We start from the raw sequence: 12723 nt of genomic DNA, 5'->3' as shown, positions 1-12723 counted from the left end.
TTTATAGTAATATGAAACAATATAGACATATCATGGAGTTGCTTAAGTATATAGTTTTTAAATGGTGAAATTTAAAAGTGTGATCCTTTCCTATCCCATCCGAGACCCCTCCCTCCTGCTTACACAGAACCACGGAGCTGATGGTCAGGGAAACTCCGAAAAGTCCTGGCAATCAAACCAGAACCCGAGAGCCATGTCCACACAGTAGCTCTCATATGTCATGGTTTCCAAGGAACAAATCCAAAAGCTTGACCTAGAATTTCTCGGGCCAGCCACAGCTGATTGCAAATTCCAGATTATAGAGAGTAGTAAACTTATCCTCACAAATTTACATAATTTGCATTAAAAGTATTTGCTGAGGCCCTGCTTTGTGCTAAGGTGTGTGTGCATGTGCAGGGGGTACGGGGGACTTCCGGTCTCCGGGTGGAGCTGCTGCCCGGACATGCTCGCCGCGTCAGTCTTGGTGTCCGGCCGAGCAGAGCCACCCCTGCAGATGCGTCTTTGCAATGCCAACATGTCTTTCCAATCACACCAACTTGATCCTTAAAACTGGATCTTAAAAATGCCCTCGAAGACAGGCAAACTCTCAAAACTATGCCAGCCCCCAAGGCTAAGCAGGTGGGGAGCCTGGAGTTGTGGGCTCATCACCATAGCGATGGCCCGGGTCCTTCCGCTGACGTGCTTGTTTGTGGTTATTTCCTGTACGATTTTAATAGAATATCAATTTATAAAATAGCCTGGTCAGGGCATTAAAGTAAAAACAGGTTTATTTCAGATTAAAGTACTGCAAGCAAATATTAGTGTCATTTAAATGCACTTTCCATTTAAATAAATGTTCATATAAATCCCTTTATCAATGCATAGGTTTTTTTTTATGTAAAATGAATAAGCGCTTGCCAATTTATATTTCCGTCAGTTCACAATTTTATGTGTTAAGTTTGGCCAAAGTGAAGAAATCCAGGGCACGGACTGGCCCAGAGGGTGGAGCAGGCCCACCCTCCAACAGGCAGTCTGTGTGTAAACACACGTGCTGTTCGTACAACAGCATAAGCTATCTTTTCCTTTTCTCTCCATCTTTTTAAATCGCCTTTTGCCACCAGGTCATACACCTTTTGAATGCTGAGACTGTGTCTTTATATCTCTGAATCCCCATCAAATGCTTACTAAGGATTTAGTGATGGCGACAGTGATGTTGGTAAAATACAGGAGAAAGACATCCCAATTTGTCCTGTTCCCAGATCATGCATCAACATTGTTGGATAGAGCCAGTCTGTTACTCTATGTAACATCTGGGAAAACTAAAAGAACAATAATAATCTTGAGAGATAACGTCATTGGAATGATAAAAGTATAAATATGAAATATTAATAAAGTTTTCCCACATTATTATTCAGATGTCATATATTTATATATTAAATTGCAGTCTCCATAAAAAGTATTCTGGTTTTATTTATAAAGTTATCCCCCCCTCCCTCCACTGAACAAATAGCAATTGTGTTTTAGGCCTATGTATTTTTCCTTTTTCTTTTCACGTATTTGATGATCTCTAGTAAGAAGAGAATGACTATAGGTCTTTTACTCATTTGACATGTTTTTAGCATCAGTATAATTTTCTGATCATATTTCTTGCGTAGGAAGAAGGTTCTATAGAGAGACAGTATGAGGCAGCCCGGCAGGCCCTAATGGGGAAGACACCTCCTCATTTTACACTCCTGTTTCAAAGGTAGCGATTTATCACCTTTATTTATACCTGGGCATCTTTAGATTGATTTTTCTAGTATCGAAACATATAGCAAATGAATCCTAAATGATCAACATCAACTTGGACCTCTATACGAAAATGAACTCAGGGATTCAGAATAAGAAGGCCATTTAAATTTGTTTCAAATCATAGTTCTTTTTATTGTCTATAATTGTAAGCTATCTGTTGAAAAAGTTTTAACCAATATAAATAATACATTTGTCTATTTGTCTGCTGTATAAAATGTGATTAATGTTCCCCATACAGGGAGGCTCTCTTTGCATAGTCTGATCCACAGGACAGGCTGCGGGGTTCACACTAAGTTCTTCTGGGCGTTAGGAGGGTGGTGGCCAGACGATAGGCAGTGGTCCACAGAACAGGTGCAACTGGGCCTGTATGACCTCTGACCAGCAGAGCTCCAAAGGGGTCATGATGGGACAGACAGGTGCTTTGGATTTGCATGCATTTATATGCCATTGAGCTACTGTGCACACAGCAACTCTATTTAGCAGGTCAGGGGTAAATGGCAAGCTGTAGGATTTATTCCCTAAAAATGGTTAATGATTCTTTCAAGTCACTCTGGGGAAACAGACTAGTATAGAAGGGGGGAAAAAAAGGAATATTTTAAACTCAATTTCAGATGAGAGTATAATATCAGAATTTTTAGAAATATTTTAGTCTGCTATTATTTCAAAGCTTTAGATTACAAAAGAATGGAAAATATCGATTTCCATTTTTATAGTCACTGGTATATTGCTGGGCCTCACATAACTGGTACGCTAGGGTTTATAATAAAATACATACTGGTCAGTAGAAAAATAATTTGGTTTCGTGGATAAGGAATATTTACAGCAATACAAATTTGCTTAATCTACAAATTAGAATGTAATACTGCCAGCTTTGAGGCGCATGTTTATGAGTGGGTTTTATTGATATTTGCACTTATGTGGAATGTAATAGTCAGTGTTTAGGCATTAGATGTTTTGTAATGCTTGGTATCATCACACAATTCTTTACATTTTTTGTTATTTCTAATTTCAGGGGTTCAGTACCGGCACCCCTCGACAATACACATTATGCCTCAGTTTCGGAACTACAGAAAATTTTTGAGATTTGTGAAGAGTCTTTTAAAATTCCATTTAAACATGGGTGGAGGTGAGTTGAGTTTCATTGGATGGAAGCGGTTATTTTCTCCTGGTCAGTTAAGCTCATGGCACTCGTCCCTAAGCTTTAAAAACATCCTGATTCTGGGGAGCCCCACCTGCCCCCATGGAATTTGAAGGAGGAGATGCTGGCCCTGTAGGGAGGATACAGGCATGTGAGCTAGGTTCATACAATGGGAAGCTTCTCTCTGGAACTCTCCGTCTTGAGGGAGTGACCAAATGATGCAGGGACAGTTAGAGGTGGAAGAGTCAGACTCTACTGGGAAGGACAAGCAATGATGTCTACCAGTCTCCTCCTGTATCGTGATTCAGCTGTGTTTTGGCACCTATCTTACCTTGGTTTCTGCCTCATTAAGCCTGATTCTCTAGTTTTCCACCAAGTTTCTAAACTACCCAACAACTTTTTAATAACTCTTTGTAATATTCAAATTAGCCAAAGTTGGTGTTTGTAATTTACTGTCAACATCTCTGGTTAGTACAATGCTATATTTCAAAATGTTTACTAGTACTAGCTCATGTCTAACACACAAAATGCCATTTCAGGGTTCCAAAGCATAATATGACAAAGTGTGATTCAAAACCTGACTATGCAGCCCAGCTGGTATGGCTCAGTGGTTGAATATCGACCTATGAACCAGGAGGTCATGGTTCGATTCCTGGTAAAGGCACATTCCCTGGCTGTGGACTCAGTACCCAGTAGGGAGTGCGAAGGAGGCAGCCCGATCAATGATTCTCTCTCATCATTGATGTTTCTGTCCTGCTCTCCTCTCCCTTCCTCTCTGAAATCAATAAAAATATACTGTAAAAAGAAAAGAAAAGAAAACCTGACTGTGTGGAAGTTGAGGACTCCATGTAGACCACAGCAGACCCTCCGCTGCTGATTTTAGCGCTTGGTTTTGGTGGGCATGCTCCGCACTCTGTTTCTTCTTCAGCTGGGCCTCCCACAACTGGCCATCGCTCTGTAGGCCTTGAACTCAAGATTCCCAGCTAGGATCTGGCTGGCTGAGTCAATCACCATTTACTATGAGGTGCCACACTTTGGTAGAGGTCTCTAGCCAGGCCCTCATGGGTAACAGGCTGGCTTAGGAGTGGATTGCCCCCATGTTAAGCACCCATCCTTATCCAGTCATCTATAGCCAGAGCAGTGACAGAGAACTGCAGAAAGAACTCTCCAGAAGGGGTCTGGGTTTGGCAGTCTCTCTGGCACATTTAAATACATGGTGACACACTAGACAAAAAGTTTGACTGGAAGGAAATACATTCAAACGTTAAGAGTGACTATTCCTCTAGAATTATGTTCTTTTTATTCTTTATCTCTTTTCTGTAACTTCTAAATTGTCTATACAGGACATATTTTTTTATATATCCTAAAAACTATTAAAGTTTCATGAGAATTTGATGAAATATTCAAGAAATGGTCTTTATATACAATTGAGTTTCTCATAATGCTCTATATGTTTAAAAAGTTTTAGTTACATATAAATCAGGTCCTATAACATAATGATAAATGTTTAAAATCAAATGCAAATGTATATCCAGCATAACGGAGGTCTAAAAATATTTGTGTAGTACAGAAAAAAAAATAACACTGGGAAGAAATATACCCAAATTTCATCAGTTACTATGCTTTAGTGATGGGATTATAGCCAATTTTAATTTTCTTTCTTCTGTATATTTTCAATAATGAGCATTTTATAATTTTCAAAACATTATTATAAATTTTTAAAGTTGTTTTAAAAGCCTGCCACACAAAGGGATATTTTTATGATGGCACTGTGTCATAATGAGAATTTTGAAATGAGTAATGCTTTCCTTCGTGTCTGGGTTTTATTGTTGTAACACTTCGGGTTTCCTTCACTAATTTGATGATGAGAAATAACTGTCACTTCTAAGTGGTCCGCCCCCATCTGCACTTTTCAGTAGATACTAGAGACTCTGGCATTGTGATTAGCTGATGAGCTTTCTGTGACAGTGCTGAAACTGTGGCTCTCTGGGGGTTTATTGAAGCTCTGGGTTTTTAGTTCAGTGAGGCAGGTGGAGGGGAATCCAGTGAGAAGGAATGTCTCAGTTTAGGCTGCTGTAACAAACTGCTGCAGACAGAACGGCATGACTAACAGACAGTTACTTCTCACAGCTCTGGAGGCTCAGAAGTCTGCGGTCAGGTGCCAAGGTGGCCAGGTTCTGAGAGAGTCCCCTTCCTGGTTTGTATGTGATTGTCTCCTTGCTGCGTCCTCACAGGGCAGAAAACAGGGAGAGGAAACCAGCTGTCTCGTGCCCCTTCTTTTAAGGGCACCAATCCCATTCATGGAGGCTTCAGCTCCTGACGGAGTCACCTCCCAAAGGTCCCCCACTTGTGCTGTCACTTTGGGGGTTAGGATTGCAATACACGGATTTGGGGGAGGGAACACAGCATTCAATCCCTAGCAGAAGGAAAAAAAACAAAACAAAATGCTTAATAGGCTGCAGTGGGCTATATATACATCATCTGTGCCCCTGTGAAAGGGACTTGTCACTCAAGTCTGACCCTTCATGTATGATAATATTTATGTGTCTTTCAATTCAACCACATCTATTACTAAAACCCACTGAGATTTTTCTTGCTACTTTCTATGTTCCCTTCAACATACTACATTTATATTTGTAGGAGTTTGGCCATAAACTATGGGTTATTGTCTTTCAATAAAGAAGGAAGAACATCTTTATGCTTCTATGGGTTGGAATAAAAGGTCTAGCCCATAAGACATAAACGCAACTGAGACTGAACTTAAGGGGCAAATTCACTCTAGTTTTACTTCTAGAGAGAAGATCCTAGGCATGGCTTAATGGCATTTCTCCACTGCCAGGAGTAGAGCTGTTCAGTTCCTGGAATATCCAGGTGTGAGCAGTATTGGTTGCACCAAGGTTATCCTTCTCGAGGAGGTGCTTTGTGGACAAGCTCAGTAACTCTGTGTGTGAGCAAGACATTGGGGAACAAGAGCTTCTAGGAGCTTGGGTGTCCGACCAGAAGGGGCCTAGCATTCAGAGAGGAGGTTCCAAATGCTATTGTCCAGCAAAAGACACAAGAATTCAGTCCAAGAGTGATCTTCTCGCTGAAACCAGTTTGGCTCAATGGATAGAGCGTCGGCTTGGGGACTGAAAGGTCCCGGGTTCGATTCTGGTTAAGGGCATGTGCCTTGGTTGTGGGCATATCCCCAGTAGGGGGTGTGCAAGAGGCAGCTGTTCAATGACTCTCTCTCATCGATGTTTCTAACTCTATCTCTCTCCCTTCCTCTCTGTACAAAATCAATAAAATATATTAAAAAATAAATAAATGAAAAGAGTGATCTCCTCCATTAAGGAAGCAATTTGACTTCGCTATCAGTTGATAACAAGTAATCAAAATGTCTAAGCAGAACCCCTGAGTGTAGGGTGATTGGACTATCTCTGGGTAGGAATATTGGTGTCACCTAGCCTTTGCTATCGTTGATAGGGAGCTCAGGTCCAGCAAAGGCAGGTGTTTCCAGGAGAGCTGGTGCTGGATTCCAGCCATGAACTACCACCCAGGAACTGCAGCCTCTGCTTGCCACTCAAACATCACACAGGCAGTGAACTTGGGCTCACATTGGACGTGTCACCCACTACGTTTCCTCCTGGGACAAGGACAGGCCCAGATAGCTAACTGTGCTTCCAGCAGTAGAGCCTGATCTGAAGACATCACCTCAAGACTTTTACCCATTTTTGTCACAGTATCATCCTGGTTAACATTTAAATGGCAGGCTTTATCTTGAACAGACTCAACTTGTACTACCAGGTGTGTATTTAAATGTGGAATGTGAACAAGTGGAGGTCTCCTTGAAGCTGATCCTCGAAATGCATTTTTTTTTTACAGAGATAGGAATCATTACCTGGGATAATAGAGGAGAAAGAATAATCACAGCCAACTACTGGTCTCTGCAGTAAGCAATCGCCTATTTTCAACATTTTAACTCAACCTTCGGCTAAATCTAAAATTTAACATTGACAGTGAAAAGTGGAACTCTAAGGACAAAGTTTAGGACATGGAGGTGGAAGGTCAATATATACCATCTGTTGTTGTTGGAACAAGAAGTGGAGGTTTTAAGTAGAATAAATGAAGGTGAAGATCTGACAGATGAAGCACCTGAAAATAGTGGTAGAATTGTTCTGGGGAGGAAAAGTCGGGGGAGTGTTGCTTTTTTGATAAGCCCTTCGTATAATATGACTTAGTTGTAACTATATTCATATGGTGGGTTGATTAAAGTGTTAATGAAATATTTTTTAGAGAAATGAGGAAAAATCACAGATGAAAAGATGAATATATTTTTTTTATGATTTAAACATTTCAAATTTCTCTAGCTTTAAAATAAAATTAAAAGGAAAACAGCAAGCTCTTTAAAGTACAACAAAAGAGTGGGCATTCAGTACATAAAGAGTACACACAGCCGAAACCAGTTAGGCTCAATGGATAGAGCGTCGGCTTGGGGACTGCAAGGTCCCGGGTTCGATTCCGGTCAAGGGCATGTATCTTGGTTGCGGGCATATCCCCAGTAGGAGGTGTGCAAGAGGCAGCTGATTGATGACTCTCTCTCTTCGATGTTTCTAATTCTCTATCTCTTTCCCTTCCTCTCTGTACAAAATCAATAAAATATATTTTTTTTAAAAAAAGAGTACAAAATCAATAAAATATATTTTTTTTAAAAAAAGAGTACAAATTGATATGGAAAACACGAACATCTTCAAAGGATAAATGAGGAAAAGAAATAAAGAGTTTACAAAGTATGGGAGACAAGCTAATTAATCAATACAAGAAATAATGTCCAACGTTGCTATGGATGGAGCTCGACCACTCGCAGTGCTCTGCTGGATGAGCCACGAAGGGAGGGCTGGCTCCCCTGAGAGATCGCCAAGGAGCAGGTGATTCCCGCAAGGAGAGAAACCGGGTGGGAGGCAGTGCACTACCAGACGCAGGAACTTCAAGGCATCCAGACCACACCCCAACCTCATCCTAAGAGCCGGATGAAATCACAGCCTCCAAAAGAGGCTTAGACATGCCCAGTGTGTGGTCCAGATCAGGCTTCCTGACATGCTCTCCTTTTCTTTCTCCTTGAAAGAGCAGGACCCACTGTACCTAGTTGCACTTGATTCTGAAGTCCCAGAAATCAGGGCCTGTGCCTGACCTATCTAGTTTCATGCTCCAGCACCTATCCCAACATTGTGCTCTTCGTAGGTACTCAGTTCTGTTTTGTATGAGAGATGAGACGTTTATGCTAATATGCACAGTACTCAATGTCAGCTGCTATCTAGGTCTTGCTACAGATACCAGTGAAAACTTGAGCTCAACAGAGACTTGTTTGCAGACTTCTGAGAGGACTTGATAAAGGTAACCCAATGAAGTCATGGGCATAGGTTGCGTGGCCATTAGTAGTTTTTCAAATAACAGGTATCATTCATTCATTTTTTTTTTTTTCAATTTTCAGCAGCATGGATACCCATGGTGGGAAATATTCTGAATTGTTTCAGTCTTGTCCGTGGCTAAAAGAATTGCCTTTTGAATCTCCCGGAGTAAGTGATACGAAGGATGATAAGTCCCTTAAAGGTAGGAGTCGTTTTACATCTGGTTCTCATACAAATAGTAATATTATAATTGTATGTATTTCCTACCCTGTTTCTCACAATTATGGATTTTTTTTTTTAAAACTAAATGAGTGTTTTAAGTCAGAACCTCTCCTGGTAGGTAGGGTGGGTTATTTGTCTCACATCATTATAGATGAGAAACAAACTTCAGAAAGGTCAGGAATGTGCCCAAGGTCACATAGCTACTTAGAGAGGATGCTGCTGTCCCTCCCCCCTGACCATACCTCTTGCAGGGGGCAGGTGCTCTCTGGAGGAGAGATGACCTGGGACCCCCCTTTGATAAGCTGGGCTCCTTTGAGTGAAGGTGAAGAGAGAAGCATGGAAGGTTTCAGGTTGCTGGCTACTCCGGGAGAATCCTGAGGCTGTTAGGTTTGAAGGATCTGGCCCAGTCTAACCGCCCCCCCCTCACTTCACACACTTTTTTACCCATTGCTCCCCAACACACATGTGAATGCATATCTTCGTGTGCAGACAGATGGTCATTGCATTTTTGTCTTTGAACACGAGGCTCAGTGCAATGTTCATAAATGTCAACGAGTCAAGGCCTCGAACAGTGTGAGGACATTGAAGCGTTAGAGATGGAAACGGGCAAGTGGTAAAGGAACCCAGTGTCGGGATGGAAGCCGGGTTCTGTGTGTGACTGACGGGGAAAGAGGAGATCGCGGGAGTTCCCTAGGACCTGGAGGCCAGGAGGGAGCCGCTGTGTGTAGCCTGGGGTGGGGGTGGGATGTTCTGCCTGAGTCCAGAAGCAGCAGGTGAGGATCCCCGCTTGCTCGGGTGAACAGGGGAACCAGAAACAGAATATAGACCTGTTAGGTTGCCAGGGAGGGACAAGAGGACACATACAGGAAGGAAGAGGTTCCTAAAACAGCCATCTTCTAACCCATTAGTGGTCGGCAAACTCATTAGTCCACAGAGCCAGATATCCACAGTATGATTGAAATTTCTTTTGAGAACCAAATTTTTTAAACTTCTTCTAACGCCACTTCTTCAAAATAGACTCGCCCAGGCCGTGGCATTTTGTGGAAGAGCCACACTCAAGGGGCCAAAGAGCCGCAGTTTGCCAACCACTGTTCTAAACTCTGCTGTAGTTAAATCCAGGATAGCTGGCTGAGATAAGGTATCTTTAAGGATTTTGCACATGAGAAAGGGTATAAGCAATAAGGATTAGAGTCTCAGGACCAGAGTTCCAGGAAATAATCCCAAATTCTCAAATAGACACTTCATGTCATCATACAGGAGTGGGAAGTATGCTAGGAACCCCTTAAAGACTATGACCAGCCACTCCAGTATCTGAGAGTACCCAGGGGCCCTGGACCACTCATGTCACCACAGCTCATCATGTCCCAGCTCCCACTGGACAGAGTGCCTCGACCTATCCCATCTCGTGTGTTCTCCTCTGCCCACATCCTTGTTCCAATCATAGCCTGGCCAAACAGAGCAAATTGGGGCTGTTGCCTGCTGGGTGGTACCATAGAAAGAACATTGGGTTAGGAATCAAGAAGACCTGGGTTCTGGTTCCATTTCTGCTACTGTCTGGCTGTCTGCTGTTGGGCAAATCAGCCTTGGGAATAATATTGCTCCTACAGAAGTATAGTAATATCTTACATTCTATATAAGGTGCGAGCGCGCGCACACGCGCGCGCGTGTGTGTGTGTGTGTGTGTGTGTGTGTGTGTGTGTGTGTATGAATGCATGCACACATGCATATGCTAAGCCTACTTATGCATGACTGTGAAAGGATATGATGCAGGTCACTGTTACTGTGGTTAGGAGCAGCGTAGAACAGCAGCATAGGAATTGCTTGCTATAGCAACCTCCTGGTGGTTGTGCAAGTCTACACGGCCCAAGGCTTGTCCAATCACACACGATATATTCTGAACCTCACCCTCTGTTTTTCCTGTTTGGATGTCATATAGTCTTTAAAGTTTGTTAAAATTATCAATATTATTCTGGTGCTTACATCATGCAATGCTTATTTTCTCTGTTTAATGTAGCAAGGTGTTAACTATATGTACTGTATCTTTCCTCATGTTTTATAGCACCACAAAAGATGTCACTCCAATATGAAAAGGTGTTTTTGCAACACAGAAGACACACGATATCACTCATGACTCACCCAGGTTCCAACATCAAACCCTCCCTCCCTTCAATCCCTCAGGGCCGGAAGTACAACAGTTCTTGACATTGTATACTAACATGGAAACCTTGCTCAGATCACGTCCAGTTCCTGTGTCTCACCTGGCCATGGATCCTGGCTGCTTCTTGCATAGCCAGCTACCTACAAAAGAATGTCCTGTATGCCTTAATTCTCTCAATCAATTTCTTTTGTGATTCTCTGAATAGTGTTTTGTTTTGTTTTTAATGTAAGTTATTCTTAACTTTTAGAAAAGGAATTTGTTTTTCCCACAGCCATTAATCACTTTTCCAGTGCTTCCTGCCTGAAGAGATCTGATGGCAGAGTCTCCCAGGATCTCTGTGTTGCTATGTGCAACGTGATTTTGGTTTTATTTTGTGTGTGTGTGTGTGTGTGTGTGTGTTTTGTTTCTTTTTGTTGAATGAATGTACTGATCAACAAAATTATACAGGTTTCAGGTGCCCAACTCCACAACACACCATCTGAACACTGTACTGTGAGTTCACCACCACAAGCCAGGTCTCCTTCCATCACCATTTATTCCACCCTGTGATTTTTCGATATATCCACCTGGGATTGTGCTCTTGAAATATCACTGTGTCCATTTATAACCTTAGTGTATACTCTAGGGAACTGAAATATTTTTATTCTTCTGAGTATGACAGGATTGTAGAGTTCCACTTAGCTATGCCAAACATGATATCAATCGCATCTCTCAAAGGGAGTTAATTAACGGAATTTTCATGGTTCTTGACTAGCTTTAGCAATGTGAAGGAATAAAAAGTATGAGAGATTTTTTTATTTCACCCTTTCCTGACTCTGATCGTGTATTGCTTGCCATTGGAAATGTTTTAATAATCTTTATGGTCTCACTACTTGCTACTAGCGTTTGCAGAAAGAAAATATGGAGAAGTTACAGGTAAGGCTGGCATTCAGCTGATATGTGTCAAGTAAGATTATCCTGGTTGTTAAAATATTGCAGCACATCCACTTGGGTTGGTAAATGGTCTCTCTTGGGGGCAGGAGCCTTCAGTAGTGCTGCACTAATTGTTACACATTTTAAATAACAAAACCCTCTAATGACTCCCCCTTTTAACATATCCAAACCCCCTTTAATTTATTCCTCCCCCCTGGCTGGGATGTGGATGTACCATGACTTGCCCTCATCTGTCTTCCACAGCCCAGTTCTCTGCAGGAGCTGGACACAGTTCTTTTCTGAGGGTTGGTGGGAGGGAATGGGGGTGGGATGTGGGGAGGAGGACCAGGCTGCACAGGAAAGGGGAGGCAGTCCTCTCTGGGAAAGTAGGAAACCAGAGAGTGGGCCTTGTGCCCCAAACATCTTAATGAATAGTTACTTTCACCTGCAACATCTCATCTTTTCAAAAATGATTGTGAAATATTTCAGATGCAATGGAAGATCTAACAGTTACAATTTCAGACAATGTGGAGGACGTGCACTCTTCCTTGTTTCTCCTTCTAAGTACAGCTAAAATCCTAGAAAATACATACAAAGCAAACATAAGGCTGAGAGGTAAAAGGGAGAAGAGAGACGTCGGGACCTGAGTGACAGCACAGTGCTGGTTTTCCTTTTGCCTCAATTACCGTGAGCTGGGTGCTGGAAGAGCTGGGGCCTCAAACACTAGCCATGCCATCAATAAAGACTTCAGCACAAAGCCTGCGCTCTCTACCTACAAGGAAGGCGGCAGCCTAGCAGGAGAGAAAGCGTATAGACAGTAACTGAGTTACTTTAGCCCGGACTTCCATTCCCTGCCTGGTAGTAATGAGGCACCTCCTCCCCTTACCATCAGTGGCATCAGAGAAGGTCTGAGGAGACCCAGCACTTCCACCACCATCTCCTTACCTGGGCCTGTGCGGAGGAGAGAGGAGTGCTCCTTCCTTCCCCGCCAAGGTGGTCTCAGTGAAGGCCTAGTGGGGATTCTAAACTTCCTCGTTCACCAGTTTGCCGACCCCTAGGTAATAATTTGAATCTTATATAATAATAGGCTAATACGTATGCAAATTGACCTATGGTGGAACGACCAGTCGCTATGA

At 42.4% G+C, this 12723-nt stretch overlaps 1 protein-coding gene across 1 annotated transcript in view; it reads left to right on the top strand.

Moving 5' to 3' along the window:
* The window catches only part of LOC311628947 (leucine-rich repeat and guanylate kinase domain-containing protein-like), a 90104-nt gene extending 78586 nt beyond the window's left edge, over positions 1-11518 (top strand). The window contains exons 17-20 of the mRNA XM_084896575.1: positions 1635-1723; positions 2783-2896; positions 8379-8497; positions 10577-11518. Of these exons, the coding sequence (XP_084752701.1) occupies positions 1635-1723; positions 2783-2896; positions 8379-8497; positions 10577-10719 (465 nt within the window). The 3' untranslated portion in view covers positions 10720-11518. The remainder of the gene's footprint in view (positions 1-1634; positions 1724-2782; positions 2897-8378; positions 8498-10576) is intronic.
* Positions 11519-12723: the final 1205 nt, after the last annotated feature.

Source organism: Pipistrellus hanaki (assembly GCF_964339955.1).
Source record: "Pipistrellus hanaki genome assembly, chromosome: 10".
In the NCBI taxonomy this organism is placed as follows: domain Eukaryota; kingdom Metazoa; phylum Chordata; class Mammalia; order Chiroptera; family Vespertilionidae; genus Pipistrellus; species Pipistrellus hanaki.
Note: the sequence above shows the minus strand (reverse complement) of the source record. Positions and strands in the feature narration are given on the sequence as shown.